At 43.7% G+C, this 23,232-nt stretch overlaps 2 protein-coding genes across 2 annotated transcripts; one reads left to right on the top strand and one right to left on the bottom strand.

The window, feature by feature from the left end:
* Nucleotides 1-1,126: 1,126 nt before the first annotated feature.
* Nucleotides 1,127-12,547, bottom strand: dnai4 (dynein axonemal intermediate chain 4). The gene is made up of 17 exons (XM_085378446.1): nt 12,489-12,547; nt 12,248-12,407; nt 11,592-11,746; nt 10,891-10,991; nt 10,611-10,767; nt 10,374-10,513; nt 9,202-9,366; nt 8,899-9,078; nt 8,266-8,414; nt 7,467-7,553; nt 7,225-7,379; nt 6,968-7,128; nt 5,698-5,822; nt 5,083-5,181; nt 3,993-4,219; nt 1,327-1,480; nt 1,127-1,171 (listed from the first exon to the last, which is right to left on the bottom strand). Exons 1-17 carry the CDS (start codon nt 12,545-12,547, stop codon nt 1,127-1,129), a joined length of 2,319 nt encoding a protein of 772 aa, XP_085234572.1.
* A 6,258-nt stretch (nt 12,548-18,805) lies between these two features.
* On the top strand, nt 18,806-22,041 carry LOC146613885 (uncharacterized). The gene is made up of 7 exons (XM_085378590.1): nt 18,806-18,809; nt 19,687-19,810; nt 20,355-20,417; nt 20,502-20,965; nt 21,317-21,392; nt 21,485-21,592; nt 21,678-22,041. Exons 1-7 carry the CDS (start codon nt 18,806-18,808, stop codon nt 22,009-22,011), a joined length of 1,173 nt encoding a protein of 390 aa, XP_085234716.1. The 3' UTR covers nt 22,012-22,041.
* Nucleotides 22,042-23,232: the final 1,191 nt, after the last annotated feature.

Below are 23,232 nucleotides of genomic sequence, written 5' to 3'. Positions count from 1 at the left end.
GTAAAGTAAGGGATTACTATTGCAAAAAGGTAATTAAATTACTGTTACTTTCCCGTAAGCACGCTGCGTTACTAGAACCGTGATTTTTTTTTGCGAGTGTCTCGTGACAGTGACGTAAGCGAGTGAGACGTTCGTGGCAACAGCTGTGTGCAGATCAAAAATGGATAATATAACGAGTGTGGCAGAGAGTAAGAGCATGCAGCGTTTAAAGCGTTGAAGTACTGACCTTACTTTGAGTTTGATTCCGTAAAAAGTGACAAAAACATTAGCGTCCTCTGCTCACTGTGTGGGAAGAAAACTTTCTTTTACAGCAAAAAAAACCCCTAAACGTCCGAGCAAGCACCGACAGTGCGCTGCCACGGGAATGTGACATTCACAGAGAAACTGGCGTATCCTTCCACTGACCGCTGCGGCACACCTGCACCAGGGCAAACCTCCGCCTGCCCCACTCCTGCTATACAGGTGAAAATAGAGCAACAGGACCGCTAGTTTTTGATTTTATTTGATTTGATTTTTTTCTGCTGTATTTCACTTGCATCTATTTGAAAGACTGAGTGTAAACACAAAAAACAATTTTATTTTATGTGCTGGAATGTGCAGAAAATAGGTTTAAATGTTCAACAAATTTCTTCCAGTCAGAGAATGTTGCATATAATTTAATGTTTGCTTGATGCATAAAGTTAAAGACTTTTCCAGTTGATTACATTTTATATGATCGATTATGCAGAAAAAGTAGAATTGGGCTAAAAGATCTATTGCTTTGTCACCTATTTAGGGGATAAATCATGTTTTAAAATGTAACTAAGTAACTAAATACTTTTGAAAATAAGTAATCAGTAAAGTAACTAATTACTTTTGAAAATAAGTAATCAGTAATTAGTTACTGATTACTTTTTTCAAGTAACTTGACCAACACTGGTCAGGTGTCTCACCTATAAACAGCCATACAAACATGTTTCTAGCTGTTGATTCTTCTGTCTTATCTGTAACCTAGTCTATCTCTACAGCTGCTCATGAAGCAGCAGCCAATGGAAACAGGACTGTGGCTATCTTTGTGTAGATTTCTACAGATGACTCTGTCACCAACCTCAGGCTGACTGGACATACATGTGTTTGTTTCATAAAGTTATCTAGATGCTGCAGAGCAGATGAGGTCTTCCAGAACATCCACCTGTAAGAAAACATCCAGAACAAAATTTAAAACCACGTCATTGTCTCTGCTATCGAACACACACCAGGCAGACAGCACTTGAAATGAGACGTCTCCCTTATTGCTTCTTTCCCACTACTACAATCAGCCCGTCCTTTCTACCAGCTTAATGTTACCTGGCTCTGCTCTCCTACACTGAGATTCTTCAGCTGGTAGACAGTCACATGACCATCAGTGTCTCCTACCACAACACAGTCAGCCTGAGAGGAAAATAGCAAGGACGTCATCCTCACACCAGGGGCTGCAGGCTGCACAATGACGGGGTCCAGACTGGAGGAAAGAGGTGAATATATGGACAAGACACAGGTGATACAGAGGGCTGCACAGGTGGAGTCTCCTTCTGAGTCTGACTCACATTCAGTTCAATCTTATTTATACAGCGTCAAATCACAACAACAGTCGCCTCAAAGTGCTTTATACTGTAAAGAGAAGGAAGACAGCATAAAGACATGCTGTGGAAGAGAGACAGAGATTAATAACAAGTGTGATTCAATGCAGAGAGGTCTATTAACACATAGTGAGTGAAAAAGAAACACCCAGTGCATCATGGGAATCCCCCAGCAGCCTACACCTATTGCAGCATAACTAAGGGAGGATTCAGGGTCACCTGGTCCAGCCCTAACTATATGCTTTAGCAAAAAGGAAAGTTTTAAGCCTAATATTGAAAGTAGAGATAGTGTCTGTCTCCTGAATCCAAACTGGAAGCTGGTTCCACAGAAGAGGGGCCTGAAAACTGAAGGCTCTGCCTCCCATTCTACTTTTAAATACTCTAGGAACAAGTAGGCCTGCAGTGCGAGAGCGAAGTGCTCTAATAGGGTGATATGGTACTACAAGGTCATTAAGATAAGATGGGGCCTGATTATTTAAGACCTTGTATGTGAAGAGCAGGATTTTGAATTCTGGATTTAACAGGAAGCCAATGAAGGGAAGCCAATACTGGAGAAATCTGCTCTCTCTTTCTAGTCCCTGTCAGGACTCTTGCTGCAGCATTTTGGATTAACTGAAGGCTTTTCAGCGAGTTTTTAAAAGAACCTGATGGTAACGAATCACAATAGTTGAGAATAATACATGCATGAACTAGTTTTTCAGTGAAAATGATGCTTCCTAAGGGAAACATGTATAATGTAAACAGAATTGGTCCTAGCACTGAACCCTGTGGAACTCCATAATTAACCTCAGTGTGTGAAGATGACTCTCCATTTACATGCACAAATTGGAGTCTATTAGATAGATATGATACAAACCACTGCAGTGCAGTACCTGTAATACCTACAGCATGTTCTAATCGCTCTAATAGGATATTATGGTCGACAGTATCGAACGCTGCACTGAGGTCTAGCAGGACAAGCACAGAGATGAGTCCACTGTCAGAGGCCATAAGAAGATCATTTGTAACCTTCACTAAAGCTGTTTCTGTGCTGTGCTGAGCTCTGAAACCTGACTGAAACTCTTCAAATAAACCATTCCTCTGCAGATGATCTGTTAGCTGTTTGACAACTACTCTTTCAAGGATGTTTGATATGAAAGGAAGGTTGGAGATTGGCCTATAATTAGCTAAGACTGCTGGGTCTAGAGATGCTTTTTGAGTAAAGGTTTAACTACAGCCAGCTTGAAGGCCTGTGGTACATAGCCGATTATTAGAGATAGGTTGATCATATTTAAGATCGAAGAATGAATTAATGGCAGGACTTCTTTGAGCAGTTTTGTAGGAATGGGGTCTAAAAGACACGTTGATGGTTTGGAGGAAGTAATTATTGAAGTTAACTCAGAAAGATCAATTGGAGAAAAAGAGTCTAACTTAACATCAATGGTACTAAGAGTAGCTGTAGATAATATTACATCTGTCGGATGATTATTGGTAATTTTTTCTCTAATGATAAAAATTTGTGAAGAAGTTCATGAAGTCATTACTAGTTAACATTAAAGGGATGGTTGGATCGATAGAGCTCTGACTTTTTGTCAGAGAGAAACCTGGGGTTGTTCTTATTTTCTTCAATCAGTGACAAATAGTAAGATGTTCTGGCTTTGCGGAGGGCTTTCTTATAAAGCACAAACTATTTCTCCAGGCTAAATGATGATCCTCTAAATTTGTGACACGCCATTTCCTCTCCAGCTTACGAGTTATCTGCTTTAGGCTACGTGTTTGAGAATTATACCACGGAGTCAGGTACTTCTGATTAGAGACCTTAGTTTTCAAGTAAGACTGGTTTCTGAGTTTTACAGCTGGGGTGGACGAGGCTAAGCATCAGACTTTCAAATGTAAGTCTGATGTTTCTAGAAATGAGAGCTGCTCCATCCAAAGTGGGATGGATGCCGTCTCTCCTAACAAGACCAGGTTTCCTCCAGAAGGTTTCACATGTCTAGAAACAGAATCGCCAATAATCAGAGTTTGACCCCCGGCGGGTGTGTCACCAAGTGGGGAAAAACAGTTAGACACATGGTTGGTGGTGTACCTGGGGCTTCTGTTTAAGACTATGCTTCCTCCTCACCGTCACCCAGCCGCCCTCTTTCCCCAGCTGCTTGGGGTCTGCCGGGGAACAGCTAGCGGGGCCTACGCTATCTTCAGCTACAGCAGCTACAGGGGCCTGGCTAGCTACGGGTGAATCAGTGATCCTGGCCCTCAGAGCTGCAAATAGGCTACATTGATTACATGTATCATTACTGCTATGAAATAAGAAGTTATCTAAAGGTTTTCAATTCAACTGGCAGATAAGCTACACAAACACACCACTGTGTGTTGGCACAGGAACACCGAGTGACAGCGCCACCCAAAGGTACTCACATGCTCGAACTCAGGTCCCAGATTTCTAGCTGCCCTTCGGTGACAGCTCCAAATACAGTAGGCCACTTTGGGGACCATTTGATGTCGTAGACAGCCTTCTGGGCGGAGGTGAAACCCAACACGGGCTTCAAGTGGTGCTGCTTCCACAGCTGGATGGTCCAATCAGATGAGCAGCTCAGGAACACATCAGGGTTGAAAGGGGACCACGCAACACAGTTTACAGGACACTGACGAAGAAGAAGAAGAGGTGTCTGAGTGTATATCACACACCCACGAAGAAGATTCAGCACCATAAGAACAGCAGTTTGTAACAAACAGTGAAGTTATTATTTTGCCAGACTTCACTCACTCAGAATCTTTCTACAAAGATCGCAGCATATGTGTGTATAAATGTTCTCCTGCTCAAATGGCTCAATATCACATTTTCATTTCCAAATCAATTTGTGTTTTATTTACAGATCTAAGTGAAATTCATTTCATTGACTGAATCAGGATTCTTGGTATGTGGACAACATTTATACATTACTGTAACAATGTAGCGCTGCCTTCACATACCAAGAATACTTAGTAAGTTTTAAGGCTTAACATCACATTCACACAGAGAAGTATCGGTGAAAATGACTCCAAGTTGTGTGTGCAGCATAATTGACTGAAGAATAAAGGAATATGCTGACACAAAATCTAAACAATAAACCTCAGAAAGAAACTCTAAAACCTCAATGAGACATAAACCAGTCTCAACCCAGTTCACATCAAACCACATCCACTCTGAAATCAGGTCCAAAACTTTACCTAAGCCTAAAATTAGACTGATACCATTTATGAAGGTGACTACAAACCAGTCCAAAACCAAACCCCTAATCCCAGTATGGCTGAGTCAGTCCAGGAGGACTTACAGAGACAGACCAGTAGGTGTCAGTTTACTTTATCTGTTGTTTTCCTTAAAATGAAGTTAACTGACAAATAAGCAGTGTCCCTACAGAGCCGTTATACTGCAGTTGGAGCTTCAGTTTGGAATAAAAAGGCTTTTGGGGAAGAAACAGATGTTTTTTCCAGAAGTCTTTGGCAGCGTTTACTCTGAAGAACTTACAAAGTGTTTCCTGTAGGTTTCAAGGAACTGCTGACTGTTGGAGCAGGAGCACTGGTGAATGAGACCTTCCCATGTCCCAGTCAGGTAGATACTGGAGTCCTGCAGGAACAGTGGAACACAGTGGGATACATTGGTTACATCTCAGGGATTTCATGAATCTCTGTTAGAGAACTGTGGATCAATATGGTCGTCATTGTGCAGGAAGGCCAAGATTATTAGATCTTTAGCAAGAATGTTAAAAGGTTATGCCATATGTGGGGTGACTGGAGATGTTGGTGAAAGGTCACAGTGATATGTGGTGTAGCAGACAATGTCACATATCACATGTTCACATATCACATGTTCACATATCACATGTTCACGTGTGAGTGCCTGATCTGTCACATGACTAACGAGATGTTTCTGTAACTGCTGTTGTCAATAAAAGGACTGTGAGGGGGACCAGGTGAAGAAATTTCCCCTTGTGGGACTAATAAAGGTATCTTATCTTATCTTATCTAAGATCCTGACGACTCCCCTTGCAGCAAGTAAAAGACAAAGAGCACTGTGGTCGTCTTGCTTTGATTGGTCCCTGAGTCAGCGGGGTCTATCTCTTTAAGACCAACAGTAACTTACTGTGGGATGAAAGTCAAAGCAGAGCCCAGGAGTCAGTGCTGTCAGGACACTTTCTGTCATCATCTCGGTCCTCTTCCCTCCAGTCAGTGTCTCTGTATTTTGAATCCGCCTTAGCTTCATCAAGTCTACGGCAAGAAATGGATCATTTTATATCATTTACCTGACACCAAGGTGAGAGCAGAGAAGGAGCTATTTGATCATTGCCTGTTGTCTGTTTGTCTGTGAGCAAGAGCATGCAGAAGCCACCACAGAGCAACAGTCAGTCTGAGTTGCACTGTGTTCGTCTCTGTGGTGCCAGGCATGTCTTCATGTTCTAGTCCGTGGTTGTTGTTGGATTTTGTGTACTTTTTCTTAGCTTAGAGTATTGTGATATTATTCTGTTATCATATGTTACCTTATATATGTAATCAAAGTAGTTGAATTATGATAACAGCTGTAGGACATATATTATCCTTTAGTTTAGATGGTGTGCTGTGCATGTAGTTTAGTCCTCATTATACTTTTGGGTTAAAAGAACAATCATTTTTGTAGTTCATTAGATAAGTGTGCATCACTCTGTATCCTTGATCTGCTGTGAATGTCTTACACTGTTTTCTTGACATGCTTTATTGTTGAATCATAAAAAGAAGGTTGTAAGCAGGAGACTTTGTGTCTCGGGCAGAAGAGACAGACCACATTCCATACCCCCACCTTACAGAGAGCAGAAAGACAGGGAGCCGAGGTCATAATTTAGGCGTTTAGGCTTTTACGACTAGGTGGGGGCCGCTATAAGAGGCTGTGTAACCCGTCACCATTTTGAGACTCGCTGTGACCCTCTGCAGGCAGGTCTCCCCATCATGATGGTTCTAATGCTCATAAGTGTTGAATTGTATGGAAATAAATGATTGTTGATTGAGCATTTATACACCGAGTACTGTCCTTCCTTCAGCCCAAAGATTAAAAGAATTGGGAGATTTGCAACAGTATCTATGGAGTTAGCACAGCATCTGTTGAGTATTTCTGTCAGATTGGACTTTTCATTTCCTGTGACCATTGAAATAAAAGCTCTGCTTCTCCTCTGCACACCTTTGACAAAATACTCACCCATTAGAGTTTAACATTACTGCCAACTGCCAAGATTCACTTAGAAAAGGACATTTTTCCTGAATTTCTTCTAAAATCTTGAAGGCCAAAGAGAGAGTTGAAGTTCTCCAAGGCTGGAACTATCCTGAGAGACAACGATGACCTGTATGCTGTCTCAGCTGACTGCACTGAGCCGGCTGCTAAGTACCTATGCAGTCGAGGCCATCTTTGAAGAAAAACCACTTGCTAATTCTGCCATCTGCACCCACAGAGAGGAGGGCCTCCACCTTCTCTTCCCCCGTCGAGCTCACTTGTTGTTGGGTCCACCTGAGCTGCCACACTGGCCCCAGGTGTCTGTTGGGACTCTCCCTACACAGAGCACATGAAACAAAGACAGAGCAGTAGCATGGTTTACTTTCAGTGTGTAGTAAAAGACCTGCACTGTCCAATGCACACGCCCCTCACCGGCTGCTGACACCACGTGACCTGTTGTCCTGACTGTGCACACTGTGGATTGTTATGCTGCCGTCATGTGTGCCCACAGCCAGCTGACTGGGGCTGTTAGCAGAGAAATCCAGAGCGGTCACGGCGCTGTCACAGTGGATAACGTGCTCCGGCCACTGCAGGAGGAAGAACATCCTCAGTCAACAATCTGTGTGATGATGATGAGGGGAGCTGACTAAATCCAGTCCAAAGCAAAGTCATACCTTGAGGTTTTTGATGGACCAGCAGCTCACCAGACCTGGTTTCTGGTTCCCAGAGTCAAACTTGCCATGACCCACAGCCAGGAGGTCCTAGAAGACAGCCACACGAGGAGGATCTGTAATCAGTCGTCTGCCTGCTTTCCTGGGTGTTAGTCTGCTTCCTACACGACTGCCGCTTTCCCACGCTGTCTTTCTTTGAACCAATCAGCTTCCACTTTGCACGGTTTACATGTGTGCTCTCTGTCATTCTTCCTTTCAGATTCTCCTTTGTGCAACCCTCCACCTCCCCACCCTCAGCCAGAGCCGTCTTCATCATCATCACCACCAGAGTCTCAGCTGTGGGGGGTCCTGTCCTAAACCCTGGCACTGCTTTGATGGGTCACCACAGTCTAATCGCCAAATACATTCATTTCTCTATCTCAATAAATCATGTTCAGTTCTTTCAAGTGATCAGCATGCTTCAATACAATATTATCAGAAGAGACAGACCCAATATTAGCCAGGCTCCTTCAGCATTTAACTGAGCAAAGGTACGGCCTTTTCTCCACACTGCAGGCGTGTCTGAAAGTTAGCTAACTGTACTTGGTTATACTACCTTTGAATTGTATATTTAAAGATTATTTTTATAACCCAGCTCACTCTGACTTCACTGTTCAGACTGAAAAACAGTCCAGCAACATTAGTGACACACATGAATGACACAAGGACAAAAGACTTGTGTTGCACAGAAATGTACACTAACTTCAAGCCCTTTGCTCTTGAATCAGTTTCTGTGAGTTGGAGTTGATCTTTGTTCTGTTACCGGATTCTTTCTGTTCCAGGTCATGCAGCTCACGCTGCGTCCTCTGCTGAGCTCACAGCTGAAAACCCAGAGACACTGCAGAGACGGACCGCCGTCCGTGCCCCCCGTCCTCTGCTCCACCATCTCATTCTTCACTGGACACTCTGGGTCTGAAAAAATTATTTCACTCATTACAATCTTAATGCTTCATCTAGTAGTAATGTTACCACGGTGCTGTGACGGTGCTGTGACGATGGTGTGACGGTGCTGTGAGGGTGCTGTGACGATGGTGTGACGGTGCTGTGACGATGGTGTGACGGTGGTGTGACGATAGTGTGACGATGGTGTGACGGTGCTGTGACGATGGTGTGACGATGGTGTGACGGTGGTGTGAGGATGCTGTGACAGTGGTGTGACGGTGGTGTGACGGTGCTGTGACGGTGGTGTGAGTGTGCTGTGACGGTGCTGTGACGGTGGTGTGACGGTGGTGTGAGTGTGCTGTGACGGTGCTGTGACAGTGGTGTGAGTGTGCTGTGACGGTGGTGTGAGGATGCTGTGACGGTGCTGTGACGATGGTGTGAGGATGCTGTGACGGTGCTGTGACGGTGGTGTGACGGTGCTGTGACGGTGCTGTGACGGTGCTGTGAGCACTACCTCCCAGCACAGGCAGCTGTCTGTAAGCAGCCAGCTGAGGGTGGAAGCTGTTTTGCAGGATGCTTCTCTCCACTGTTTGTAAGCAAAGCTGAAACTTGTCTGACAGCATGATGAGCTTCCACTGCGTCTCAGCGTTTAAAGCTTTTACTTCCACTTCTTTCAGTGAACCACAGGCACTGACTGAAGACAAATACAAGAAAACAGTTTCTCTACTGTAAAAAGAATGAAACTGATAAAACTTCTGAATGATGACGAACCCTGAGCCCTGTTTGAATGAAGCAGTGAACCAGTGGGTGCAGTTACCTGTAGTGGCTGTGCTGCCCACTGACACACTCCTGTCTGCACCTCTGCTGGAGTCCGTCACACCCTCTGAGTGGTCAGTCTTCACTGGGTTACAGATACCTGCTGTTTCCTCCTGCTCAGCCTCACTTAAAGGCTCATACATGTCGCAGACGGTAACATTTGTGGCTGTGGACATGCAAACATCTGAAAACACTGTGCATTTATAAAAGCTCAACACTCCATCCTCTGTTTTATGGATGAAGTGAACTGCTGAAAGTAGAACTAAAGTAGAAAGTAGAACAATATAAGGATATAGTGAATGGTGGGTTCTACTATTGAGAGTGTGTAAAAAGCTAAAAAGAAGGGTGGGGTAGGGTCAGAATTTGGTGTAAACATATATGAAAGCACAGCTCCATCCTGCCTGATACCAACAGGTGAAGCTGGTGGTGGGTGTGTGATGGTGTGGGGGATCATTTCCCAGCACACTTTGGGCCTCCTTCGCACCAAGCATCATTTCAATGCTTAGCTGAATATTGTTGCTGACCACAGCCTACCCATCCTCTGATAACTGCAAATAATCTGAAAAGAATTTCCTGATCATACCAATGAATTGAGTGTACTTCAGTGGTCTCCACAGTCACAAGGAAGCCTTTGGGACATGAGTGGATAATCAGATAGCTGCAGCCGACTAATCTGCAGCAACTGCATTAAGCTATCAGGTCAACGCAGACCAAAACCTCTGCAGCACCTTCAGCATCAGATAAATAGACACTAATGTGGATAAAAAGGTAAATGCTAATCTGCGGTTCATAAATTGTTGGGAAAGAGGCTAGCTTAATGTTCTAGCTCGCCATTTTTAGCCAGAACATTTGGCTAAAAATGGCAGATAAATAGTTCAAATGGAGAAGAGGTAACAATGAACTACTCTGATATAAACATAGTGAGCTAAAACAAACACACTGTGAACACTACACATCTAAGACAGCGACACACTTCCACACACCAAAGTTTGGGAACCAAATATTCATCACACTTTAAATAGACTGAGTCCAAAAGCACAGTTTGAGATGAAAGAAAGCCATGTTCTAAATAAAGCTGCCAAAAATCAAGTTAGTCCAGCTTCATGTTTAGGTACACTGACCTGGGTGTGTTTAAAACTTTTATAAAAGTCACCATTAGAATAACAGCTTCACCTGCATCCACCACCATCAGCCCGTTACTCTGGACATGCTTGTTTTTTGTTGTTCCGGTCAGCGTCTGCACTGATCGCTCCACATGTTTGTCCCTGCTCACTCTGTTTCTGCAGACCTCCTCGTACTGATGGTTTCTTGCTCTGTGAAAACGAGGTAAAATCACAACGTGCCAGTAGCGCATTTTAGGTGCATATGTAAGCGTCTCAACCAGTCAGATATGGGAAACACTTCACCCACATGGTAGCTTCTGCCTCATCAGCATCCACACACACAAAGGTGCTGGGCATGTCCAGCAGTGAAAAGGTGTCTGTCTCAGAGATAAAGACCTCCGTGATGTCCTTCAACATGTCCTCTGTCACCTGTTCTTTCTCCGTGTCCTTTTTTACCCTCACATCTAGCAAGAAAATATATGAACAAACTCTTATAAACACCACAAAGATACATTGTAGGTGTGACCGAGAACTGAGAGCTTTAGTCACAGTAATATGTGGAGATTTAAAAAAAACAATTTATTAACCTGGAAAACTGAGGGGAATGTCACGTTTAGAAAACATGTCCTCGTCATCCACGGACTCTGTGGTGGACTGGCTGGATATTCTGCTGCTGCCAAATACTGACCTGGAAACATTGCGAGCACATTTTTACAGGGTGAAGCGTGTAACCTGCAGTCACTTTAGACAGTTTGTCCTCGCTCTCTCCAGGAAGTGCTTGGCTGTGGCTGCCTCCCTGCACCATGGACCTGCTCAACTGGTGGCACAATTTAGTAAGAAGCTGTGCTTCAGCAGCCCTGGTTGATTCAAACTTCTGCTGTTTTATAATTACTGAGCTTAAATGTAATGTAATGGTTTCCACCCAAACCTGTATCACTGGGAGTTCCCCGACTGATTCAATCACGTTCACATATCAAAGATTTTAAAAGAAAAGAGGATAGGTCAGGGTTCAAGGGTCCCCAGGTTATAACCACAATGCTGCCCAACCTCAGAACACGAGCGAGGGACAAGCCACACCGGCGTGGACGTCACCGAGCTTAATAAGAGCCACGTGAGGTATGCCGGAACAACGACGTACCGATGAGAACTTAGCTACTAGAAAAGATAAGACATGGAAAGGCCTGCAGAGAAAACTCATATTCAAATTCAAGCAATGCTTTAACATTTGCACTCCACACATTCAAGCCTCACAGAGCAGCTCCAGCTGCATCACCTCAGACTCTGGTACCTGGAGAAAGGCAGAGTGAAGCTGCCCGTGGCTGTTGGCTGGTCTGATGCTGAGCCCACAGACATTTCATCCACAAACAGCATGGGCTGCACTGCTCCTGGATCAGCCTGGTACAGCGGCTGAGGAGTGACATCATTGTTTACTTCATCAAACACCTGCAACAAACACAGAAGCTAGCTACAGCTAACTTGGTACTGCACCCAAGGGAACACTGGAGGTACTTCTACATCACTACATGCTCGCTACATCATGGTATTTAACTCCACTACCTGCATCTCTCCTTTTATTGCCTTTTTCACAAAGCACTCAGTTAACTGCTTTGAAAAATTGGTGAGTGGTAGTCGAATGTTAATTTTAGAGGCATCAGAATAATCAGTCATGAAAACAAATCCACAAAATGAAATCTTGTGTTTTTGTCTGGGTTGCAAAGTAAAACTGTGACTACAGCCTGAGTTTGATGTAAGCCTACTTCTTTAAACTTTCAGCATACATATGCATTAAACACAGTCTACGACGCGGGTCTTTACTCTGTGGAACTGATGAGAAACTGTGTCTAATCTGAATCTAGTACCGAGTCTGTGACTGATGTTCTCATTTACAAACTGTTCAGAGGACCCACAGACTGTGAGGACAGTGTCCGTGTGATGCTCAGGTACCCGAACAGCCTGTCTGGGAGTCTGAACCACGTTCTTCTCCAGGACTTTGCTGCCCCCGAGGCTCCGCCTGCTGTGACAGCCCAGCACACTCGTGGTTTGTCTGGAACGCTGGTGAGCTCCGCGTGGGCCTCCGTGTGAGACTGAGGTGGTACGAGAGGAGCTGGAAGGCAGCAAAACAACAAGTGACCGTGGCTGCGTGTACGTGCAGACAGCTGCAGTGAAAAGAGTACGGCTAACGTACGGTCTCAGAAGCAGGGGGCATCGCCGCTTTCCTCCGTCTTTCCCCCCCGTGGCAGACATCGCTGCAGTGCGCCTGCTGTTGTGGGTTTCCTACTGCGGTGCTATGGCAACGGGACATGCCCAGTCAGAGCTCGTGCTCGTGCGTACAGGGAGGGTAACTGTTACACTGTGCTGGACATTAACACGTAGATGTATACAGTCAGACCATATCAACATTTTCACATTTTCCTTAAAGTAAAGTAAAAAACGTTTTTTAAACAACAGTTAAAAACATAGGTTACCACCATCTTTACTGTCGCTGTTCAGTTTAACCACGTGTTCTCACTGGGTCTCATTACATTTATGTATATAGTTGCCTCAGAAAACTTTATATTATTAAGACCCAACAATAATCAGAAAAGTCCCCATGAGCACATACGTGGCAAGAGTACAACGGAAAAACTCACTGTTAACAGAAACACCAGAACCAGGCTCAATCTGACCGACCGCTGAGGGGGCGGAGACGGGACCAAAGACACAGATTAATGGTTAAATACAGAGTAGCGTGTAAATATAGGCCTATTGCAGGGTAACTGACGGAGAATTCAAGGTCATCTAACACAGCCCTGTGGGCTTTACAAAAAGGAAGAGAAGCCAGTGTGGGCAAAATCTGCTCTCTCTAGTCCCCGTCAGTATGCTCACTGCAGCATTTTGGATTAACTGAAGGCTTTTCAGGCAGTTTTTAGGACATCCTGATAATAATGAATTACAGTAGTCCAGCCTGGAAGTAAGACAGAGCCTGATTATTCAACATCTTGTATGTGAGGAGGAAAATTTTTAATTCCGTTCTGGATGTATGAGGGAGGCACAGAATAGTAGCAAGAGACAGGATATTTCTAACTTTAGAGATGTTGCGCAAATGGAAGAAAGCAGTCTTACATATTTGTTTAATATGTGTGTTGAAGGACATGTCCTGGTTAAAAATGACTCCAAGGTTCCTCACAGCGTTACTGGAGGCCAAGGTAATGCCATCCAGAGTAAGAATCTGGTTAGATACCATATTTCTAAGATTTTCAGGGCCGAGTACAATAACCTCAGTTTGATCTGAATTAAGAAGCAGAAAGTTAGCGGCCATCCAGGTCTTTATGTCTTTAAGACATTCCTGCAGTTTAACTCATTGGTGTGTGTTATCTGCAGCACAGTACCTTTATCTACAGCATGCTCTAATCTCTGTAATAAAATATTGTGGTCAGCAGCACTGAACGCTGCACTGAGGTCTAACTGCAATAATATCATTCATAACCTTCACAGTTCTGAGTACATAGAATTCATCTGCACCTAACGATACATACTAGGGCAAAATAGTTCTCATTGGTTACATGTCTACAGGTTAGCTAACAGAGCTTTTTCTGTTTGCAGCTGTTTTGGGATTGTGAGGAAGACAAACACATTCGGTCTGTTTTACCTGCAAACTGCACAGGTATGTGTGTTCTTTTAATGATTGCTGGACAAACCTGTGATTGATTTAGCAGATAACAAAGAAAAAACAAGATGTTAAGAACTAAAAGACAGTACAGACTGTGTGGCTCTGGTGTTCAGGAGAGCATGAGCTTATGGAGAAGATTGTCTTGATGCAGGCTCAGTCATCCAGGAAACATGAAAAGGTTGATTCTGTTCATCTGGATGTTTTCAGTGGGAGAAACGTTTCATCGTCATCAGCTGACTTCTTCAGCCTCAGCTGACTGCAGGTTTCAACCTTATAAACAGGACATTTGCACAATGACGGAAACCAGCTGACTGACAAGTTTTGGACTACTGAAGGTGTTCCTAAACAATTACAACGTCAACGTCTTTAAGGACTTTGCAAAATGGGCTGTGGAGCAAGGAATATGTGAGGGATTTGGGATGATCCCCCTTTGAGCAAACACTTGACAACAGTGGGAAGAAAAAACTTCCTTTAATATTCAAAACCACCACAACGCCTGAAATTGTGCTGGTGTCAGAAGTTACAAAGAACCTTAGAATGTGGAAGCTTACAGTACTCTGGGAAAAGCATATGGAGGAAACTTACGAAAGGAAAAGGAAAAATATGGTGACTTGGTCAAGGACTGCTAGAACCAAGGCTGGAGGGCAAGGTTATTCTCCTGTTCTAAAGTGCATTTAAAACAGAGGAGGGGCATGGTGCCAATGACCCTCTGCCAGATAAGAGCTGGTGTTAGCAGGACCCTTCCAAAAACCCGTGCCCCCATGCATGCTGTTTTAGCAGTTTTAACGACTGACTGACTTCAGTTCTCAGTGCAATGATGTACTGTTGTTTCTCATTTTCTCAGTGGTTGTATAGACTGTTGAGATGAGAGTGACTGAATCGGCACTCACCTGCTGGGCCAGGTGGGAGATCAGACTGGCATTGAAGAGGAGCTTGTCTGCACTGATGTGCAGTAAATCTGAAATGATCCACAACTGTCTGAGTTTCTTGATCTTCCCCATGAGAGGATATGCAGATTTTTTTTCATGATGTCTTTGTGTGTGGACATCACAGAGTCGATGTAAGCCTTGTCATAAGGTACAGGATAGGTCAAAGTCTCATAATGTTTCCCCGGGCCCATTCGTATGGTGGTCTCTGGCATCACCACCGTCGTGTCCAAATTCATGGGCTGCATCCTCCTGAGGACCCGGCCTTCGCGGTCTACGTGGGCCGGGTCCTCAGAAGGTCGGGTAGGCCGGAAGTAAACGGCCGTGAAATTGGACGGTCTAGCCTTCTGATTAGCGTCACCGCTGTCTCGGTGGAGTTTAATAAACTCAGCCGTCTGATCCTTGCTATCTAAAATATAACAGGACACTGGCGTAAATTCTCGACTGTCTCATACTTCTGTTTAATCAGTTTTCTGTTTGACGTTTAGTCAGCTGTGTAAAAACCAAGGAGGAACCCACCCGGGGGATTAATAAAGTTTTATTTTATCTAATCTAATAACTTTAATCTCAGCCAAACCGATTTACTCACGAACAAACAAAACACTGAAAAACCCCAACAATAACATTTTTAGGTTGTCTAAGTGACTTATATATTACGTTTAACCCGAGCAGCGAAAGTCCGCGGTGATCTGAAAATGATGTGCCGGAGTTGTGCCGCATCAGTAACCCTCGAGCTCCCGGCTAGCTATCGAGCTGGTGGGTAGCAGACGTCTCCGAAAACGTCGAAGCACTTTTGCAAATATGCGATATCTTGATAAACCGAGCAGATAATTGATGTCTACACAGCTACTTTCTCGCCTGAAAATATGTTAAAAGTTTATTTTGTGACCCAGAAAGATTAGTATGAGTAATTTTAAAACTTAGTAGCGGCCGCCATTGTTGGAAACTGGAGTTTGGCTGGGCCGCGCTATGAATTCTGGGATATGGTAGGCCACGAAGGACACACCCGACCCATCCTTCAAATTCGGGGAAAAGGAGGACACATTTGTCGGCTGTATTCGGAGGAGTCTACGAATTTGGACAGCCTTCGGCGCGTCGCTGTGACGTAATCGGTCTACAAATGCGGCCTCAGGAGGATGCAGCCCATGAATTTGGACACGAGCAACCCATTTCCTGGGCAATGGCATTAAGACCTATCCAATGACTCCCATCCGTGGGCACCATGAGCAGTTTGCCTAAAAACTGTGAAAAACTTGCAGGCTTGGCCTGAGTAGCTTCAGCTTCTGCTGTCTTCACCTTGTCCTCTGGACTGGACTTTTCTGATACAGATCCCTTCGTATTGTTGGGAACACCGCTTATTTCCCTAGCCAAGATGAACAGCAAAAACACAAACGATTCTGCTGTCCTCATTGTTCTCTCGTCAGTGTACCTGGAGCTAACTGAATCGAAGACAGATAAAGTTGGAGCACGTCTGAATATATTGTTTGAATTCCTCATTGAATTAGCAGATTGCATTTGTGTGTGTTCAAAGTCCTTCCTGTCTCTGTTGGGAATAGGTAAGCGGACCATGAACGTAATAACCCTGCTAAAGGAATCATTACAGAGGATGTGCGAGGCTTTAACGTGTCAAAGGTCAGCATTATCTTTATGTTTTTAGTGTTTATATCTCAACAGAAGTTTTTTCCTTCCCTCTCTGGAGCCAACCTGCACATTTACACACTGAACATTGCAAAGAAGACACAGGATTAATTAATTTAAAAAATGAAAAGTCACGTTGCACAAGTGTTCAAACCCTGCTTTACACCGAATTACTGTTTTCCAACAAGTATTTAGACCCTTTATTTAAGTAAAAGTCACAATCCTACTTAGAAGTTTTCCGCATCAAATCACACATAAATGAATCAATGCCTGTGCCACCTTAATGTTGCTGCATTTTTCCCTTGTCGCATTGGTGAATTTCAATATATCGCCTTTCCATTTCAGGCCAACTTTCTAATAATTCAGCCTATGCACAGTATCAACTAATCAAACCAGCACTGTGTAGGTTACATAATCATTCAGCCCGAACAGCCAAATATCTATATAAACAAACACAAATGTGGTACCATAATTCTCTAAATGTAATTAACATTTCATGGTATTTGGTTGCAACAATATTACTAGTCTTCCTTTGTGGTAGTGGCAGCTGAGTGCAACATCTTTCAGGATGGATAACACCAGTGTCCCCACTCCTTCCTAGAAGGGGGATGCTGTTGTAAAGACAGACCTCGTAAAACAGGGTAGATTAACTACAGCTGGAGGACAAGGATAGTTGACCTCAAATAAATTATGTACATAACAAGGCATAGCTCCCATTTCAGTTGTGCGTGTTATTAATGTCCTCTCGGATCATGGGAAATTTGGAGCAGGCATCTCTGATCTCAAGATATTGGTATGGTAAATTTTTCACTTCATCATTTCCCTTTCACATTGAATAGCTCCTTGTGCTTGTATCATTGTGGAAGCCAAATAGGTCATTAGGTCTTTTTTCTGTGCTCTAAAGAGACCTACATAATTTTTGAAGTAGTGTCATTCGAGGCTATTAAACAATGTGCAGGGTGTCTTGATGCATTCTCATTCATCCAGGGAAGTAAATCTCCAAAAAGTTGATTCTGTTCATCTGGACGCAGCGTTTTGTGGGAGAAACGTTTCGTCACTCATCCAAGTGACTTCTTCAGTCTCAGCTGACTGCAGGTTTCCCCAATCTTATAAACAGTACATTTGCATAATGACTGAAACCAGCCCACTGAAGAAACAATGGGCTGGGAGGTCAGTTCCTTAATCTTAATTATGCAAATTCTCATGACCATTGATCAAAGACCACTGATCAATGGCCATGAGTCCCATTCACAGAGAGTTGGGGAATGGCTGCAATCACAGCATTGTAAGATGGCAAAAGATGTACCCTTAGGCCCCCTCCTCGATTCAGAGATGGTCTTTCCCTTTTCACGTAAATGGCCTCCTTGACTCTGCGCTCAAACCAGCGTTCCTCCCTGTCCAGGATGTGTACATCCTCATCATTGAAAGAGTGTCCACTGGCCTGTAGGTGTAAATAGACTGCAGAGTCCTGGCCTGACGAGGTAGCTCTTCTGTGTTGTGCCATCTGCTTCGCCAGAGGTTGTTTGGTTTCCCCGATGTACAAATCCTGGCAATCCGCCTGACACTTAACAGCTTACACTATGTTACTCTGTTTGTGTCGGGGGACCTGATCCTTGGGGTGGACTAGTTTTTGGCGCAGCGTGTTTTGGGGTTTAAAAGCCACAGAGACCCGGTGTTTAGAAAAAATGTGTCTCAACTGCTCCGATACTCCTGACACATATGGGATCACTACAGGTTTTTGCTTGGGCAGCGGTTGTCCTTCTCTCCTGGATCGGCTGGAGCTTTCTTTCTGTCTTTCTTTCTGTCTTTCTTTCTTTCTTTCTTTCTTTCCAGCTTTGACAAACGTCCAGCTGGAATAACCACATTTACTCAGGGCCTTCTTGATGTGCTGTTCTTCTGCCTCCCTGGCCGCTGTGTCTGTGGGGATGGTGTTCGCTCTGTGTTGTAGCGTCCTAATGACAACCAGTTTGTGCTCCAGTGGATGATGAGAGTCAAACCTTAAATACTGATCTGTATGTGTAGGCTTACATTACACGTCAACTTTTATATGTCCCCCATTCCTGATGGAAATCTCACAGTCTAAGAAGGCTAACCTGCCACTTTTCATATCCTCCCTGGTGAATTTGATGTGTCGGTCCACCGAGTTAATGTGATCTGTGAATTGTGGTATGTCCTGAGATTTGATTTTCCCAGGTGTCATCCACATATTTGAACCAATGGCTTGGTGGTGTTCCAGGGTAGGATAGCAAAGCCCTCTTTTCCACTTCTTCCATGAACAAATTGGCCACGATGGGTGAAAATGGGGAGTCCATGGCACACCCATGTTTCTGCCTGTAGAACTGACCCTTGTATGTGAAGTAGGTGGAATGAAGACACAGTCCCAAAAGCAAAACACACTTGGTTGATGCTGAGAGTGGTCCTGTTGCTGAGGTTGGTGTCATTCTGTAATCTCTTACGGACTACCTCCAACACTTCCGTGACTGGGATGCAAGTGAAGAGAGATGTAACGTCGTGTGACGGGTTTTGGTCAGTGGTTGTTGATCAATGGTCATGAGAATTTGCATAATTAAGATTAACCCATTGTTCCTTCAGTGGGCTGGTTTCAGTCATTATGCAAATGTACTGTTTATAAGATTGGGGAAACCTGCAGTCAGCTGAGACTGAAGAAGTCACTTGGATGAGTGACGAAACGTTTCTCCCACAAAACGCTGCGTCCAGATGAACAGAATCAACTTTTTGGAGAATGTGCAGGGTGGTCAGCCACCATTGTACATTTGACCACAGATGCACCTGTGGTGAAATCCAATTACATTGCAAAATGTTTAGATGAATCATTTACATTACTGGTTAAGAGTCATGTTTGGCACATAATTTAATCTGTAACATATTTGATGACTGGTATTACATTATATAACCTCCAGTGTTAATATTTCTGCTCGCAATTTCACTTCAAATTAATACATTATTAAAGCTCGCAATAGTCAGCATACATATAGAGTCAAAACCTGAACTTTAACCGTTTTTATTTGAAGGCAGTTCATTTTAGGCAGGAAAAATGGTTTACATTTCTGAAACTTGTCCAGTTGGCGGCAGTAACGCGACATTCCCCCAGCCCCAAACGAACAAACAGAAGGAGAAGAAAACCAGAGAGAGCTACTAGGAGCTTTGAGGATCATGGGACGAGGAATTTTGTTCTATCCTCGCGCATCATCTTGAAGTGATTTGTCCTCGAGCGCATCTACAAACAGGCTCACGTCCGCGAGCTCACCAAGGCACGAGCCAGAATGTGAACAAGTAAGCACGGCGCCGTGTTTCAGCTTCAGTCATAATTAAATTAATAAAAGTTTTACACGTTAGAGTGCGTTAACCGCGAAGGAGCAGAGATGAAGTAAGTCATGTCCTGGCTTCAATGCCCGGTGCTTTCAGTGATGTCCATCCGCCCTCTGTGTGAGCTTTAGTTTTGAGCCCAGTTGGCTTAGCCGGGATGCTAACGTTAGCTAAGCATCGCCTGAGTTTCAATGCAGATTTTGTAGCTGGGTGTTTTCAGACATTGGTTTCCAGCCACAGGCAGAGCACAGTGAACCTGAGTCATAACTGGTGGTTTTATTTCCAGATTACATTAAATGTGTGCCTATATATATGCCTGACACAGTAAACCTGTATGAAAGGTGAAATCATTTCAACATAAATGTAAAGACAAAGTGCAGTTCTAAGGAGATTAGAATATGAACTTAAAACATGTCCTTTCATCAAGTTCAAAGGTCGTGGCATTGGACAAATGCACATGCCATTTTGTTGTCAATCCTGTCAAAGTGATGTGCTGTTTTTGATTTTGCAGGTTCAATGCAGATGACTTAGGCTCCTTCACTCATTTACTGTTTTTCAAGGTAGAATATTACAGGTAAGACGATAAGAAATATTTTCATCTAGACTCAATTTATTTGTAAAATATTGCAGGAGGAGTCACTGTTGCTCTTGTTAGCAGGTCCATAAGATATTGTGTGAAGTGGAAAGGATCCATGTGTCCCCAACGCTCCAACAGACAGCCTAGGGCCTCCAAGAAGAACACCAAGACAAGCCCCGCTCCAGAGGAAGAAGTCATCCAGCGTCAGCTGAGAGGGCGGAGGGGGAAAGGCAGTACTGGTGACAGCCTCTGTATCGCAGGTGAGGGAACAGGGTGCGACATCCTCGACATCATTACCACTCAGGAAGAGAAGCATGTTGGTGAAGAAGATGGGGGAAAGGCGGTAGAGATAGCTCATAAAGAACTGGACGACTTGGATGAAGACCGAGTCTCTGTTTGCAGCAGCACAGCGTCTGGTCCCTCTTTTTATCACTCCACCTACAGAAAAGCGAGGCCTTCCCAGAACCTGTGCTTGGCCTGTCAGAAGCTCTACCAGAAAGCAAAGAAGATAAAAACACCAATCATAAACAAACTGCTGGACAATGGTGAGCACACTAATGGCAGCATGAAAATATAATGTCTTTGGGAAGAAGTTCATGCTATAGCTACTCTTCCAAAGGAAAGATGAACAATTGTTAATAATACTTGAGAAATATTTTTCTATAGCACACTTGCACTGCTTTTATTAGCCCTGCATAAAAAGAAATCTAAAAGTATAACTACACATTTCAGTAACCAGTATACAATTATGTATTGTTTGTTGCATGAAGTGGATGAAATGCTTACATATGGTTTAACTTACAGTACCAAATTAATAGCCGTCCTCTTTTGCATCTATATTAACAACAAACAGGTAAGCACAGTTCTGTAACACTTTGATTTTGATTCTTGTTTAGATCCTATGTCCCCGACATGTGACCAGTGGGTCCTTATCAAAAAGCGGACATCCCAAAGGTGGCCTGATGCAAGAGGGTAAGGCTGAGTGTACACTGTATGTATGTGTGCGTTTGACAAATTACCATCATATTTAAGCTGATTGTACTGCTGCCTGTCTGCTCTGTCAGGAAGCTTTTGAGCCACATAAAGAAGATAAAGAAGGCCTGTGAGAAACAAAGTGAGCAGCGTGTGGAAGAATCTGCCGTCTGTTCAAGGCCGCACACTTTCCTCCACAGGTAACGTGTTTGCCTGCATGAATTTCTTATGACTGTAGCTGTTCTCATCTAAAATGACTTGTATGTGCTGTGTTTTTGGGCTTAGGAACCTCAGACGATGTGTGAAAGCGAAAAAGGAGAGGAAGAAGAATAAGAACAGGAGGAAGAGACAGAGAGACGGTTCGCAGGGTACTCGTGTCGCTAAGCAGCAGCGTCTCCACACCAACACTCCCATCAAGATGACCTGTGTAGAGCCAAACAGCCGCCGAAAAAGCAGCAGTCAGGGGAACAGAGGTGTGACTGCTGAGGCGATTCCCTCGTCTGTGACACAGGAAGCCACCACACCAAGCAAGAGAACACCAAAGCAGACGGGTAGATTCAGAAACTTGCTGGCTGAGCTACGGAGCAAGAGCAGCATGATTGTAAGAGAAACACACTAGTGAGGAGGCAGGATTCGAGTGCTAATCGCTTTTAGTCGTGATGTTCTGCTGGTCTTCAGTATTGTTACCTATTCGGTGGCCTATGCCTAGAGTTACTTGACAAAGTGCCGTCGCAGTTCTGTGCATGTTTTGTTTGTGATCCTTTAAAATTAAAAATAATATTTATTTAATGTTCCTTACAACTGGACAGCTGTGAATAAATGTTTATGTTGATCTCATGCCATGCCTTTTTTTTTTTTTAAATACCGACATAAGTTCACTCACTCGCATTCAAAAACACTCGTGCATTTACAGCTCTTCACAAAATCAAGTACCTTTCACCTGTATGCAAACACTTGCTTATTTTCATTTTCGTTTGCAGCAAGCTGGTCACTGTTCATAGTGTCCACAGCATGTACACCACTTCCTGCTAGCGCTCCAGCTTCTTCAGTGAGCTGCATTTCAGGGATGTTAAAGTTGCACAGCATCAGAGCTTTGACTCGTTATATAATGTGAAGATATCAGTCCTCACTCCCAAGTGTGGTGTCCACAACTAGGTGATAATGGGAGGAGAGAGGGATTTCACAGCTTCAGTGTCTGAGTGGGCTGTTGTTGGACATTATTTTTTCACAAATGCATCCAAAGACAAACGAAAAAAGGTGGCAAAATATTTGAAACTATATCTTTCCTAATCCTACAAAACAAAACAGTCAAAAAAGAAAATCAGTGAGCTATAAATATTATTTTATATGCCATGGTGTATACTAGTTATTCCTAAATGCTGTCATGTTGACTCACTGTGTTTGTACTTTGTACAAACTACAAACTTACATTAAAGGAAACCCATCTGCACCATTGCAAAAATTGAGAGGTTGATGCATCAGAGCTTATAAGAGGGAGATACACAATTAATTGCCAATGCAGGCAACCCACTGTCTAAACAGGATATCACCAGGCCTACCTGTCTTTTGGCTTTGGGAATGTGAACGGCCTCCGTCCATCATCAGTCACTTGAAGTTGTTTTATGGTAAAATGTTGCCAGGCAGGCTCAAGATGCACTTTCAAACCAAACAGCCTTTCTGAGAGAAACCCTAACCCTCAAAAGAGTGCTGGATCTGAAACAGAGGCACTTCTGTTTGAAGGTGTGTAATAAGGCGGTGGAGATGAGGTGTATGATAGTGGTGTACACAGGTATGATGGAAAGTTAGGTGTGCCTTTGATTTATTTGGGAATGTGTGACAA

Source organism: Diplotaxodon limnothrissa, linkage group LG18 (genome assembly GCF_057381915.1).
Source record: "Diplotaxodon limnothrissa isolate DT_005_m linkage group LG18, D_limnothrissa_male_GT1.1, whole genome shotgun sequence".
NCBI lineage: Eukaryota > Metazoa > Chordata > Actinopteri > Cichliformes > Cichlidae > Diplotaxodon > Diplotaxodon limnothrissa.
Note: the sequence above shows the minus strand (reverse complement) of the source record. Positions and strands in the feature narration are given on the sequence as shown.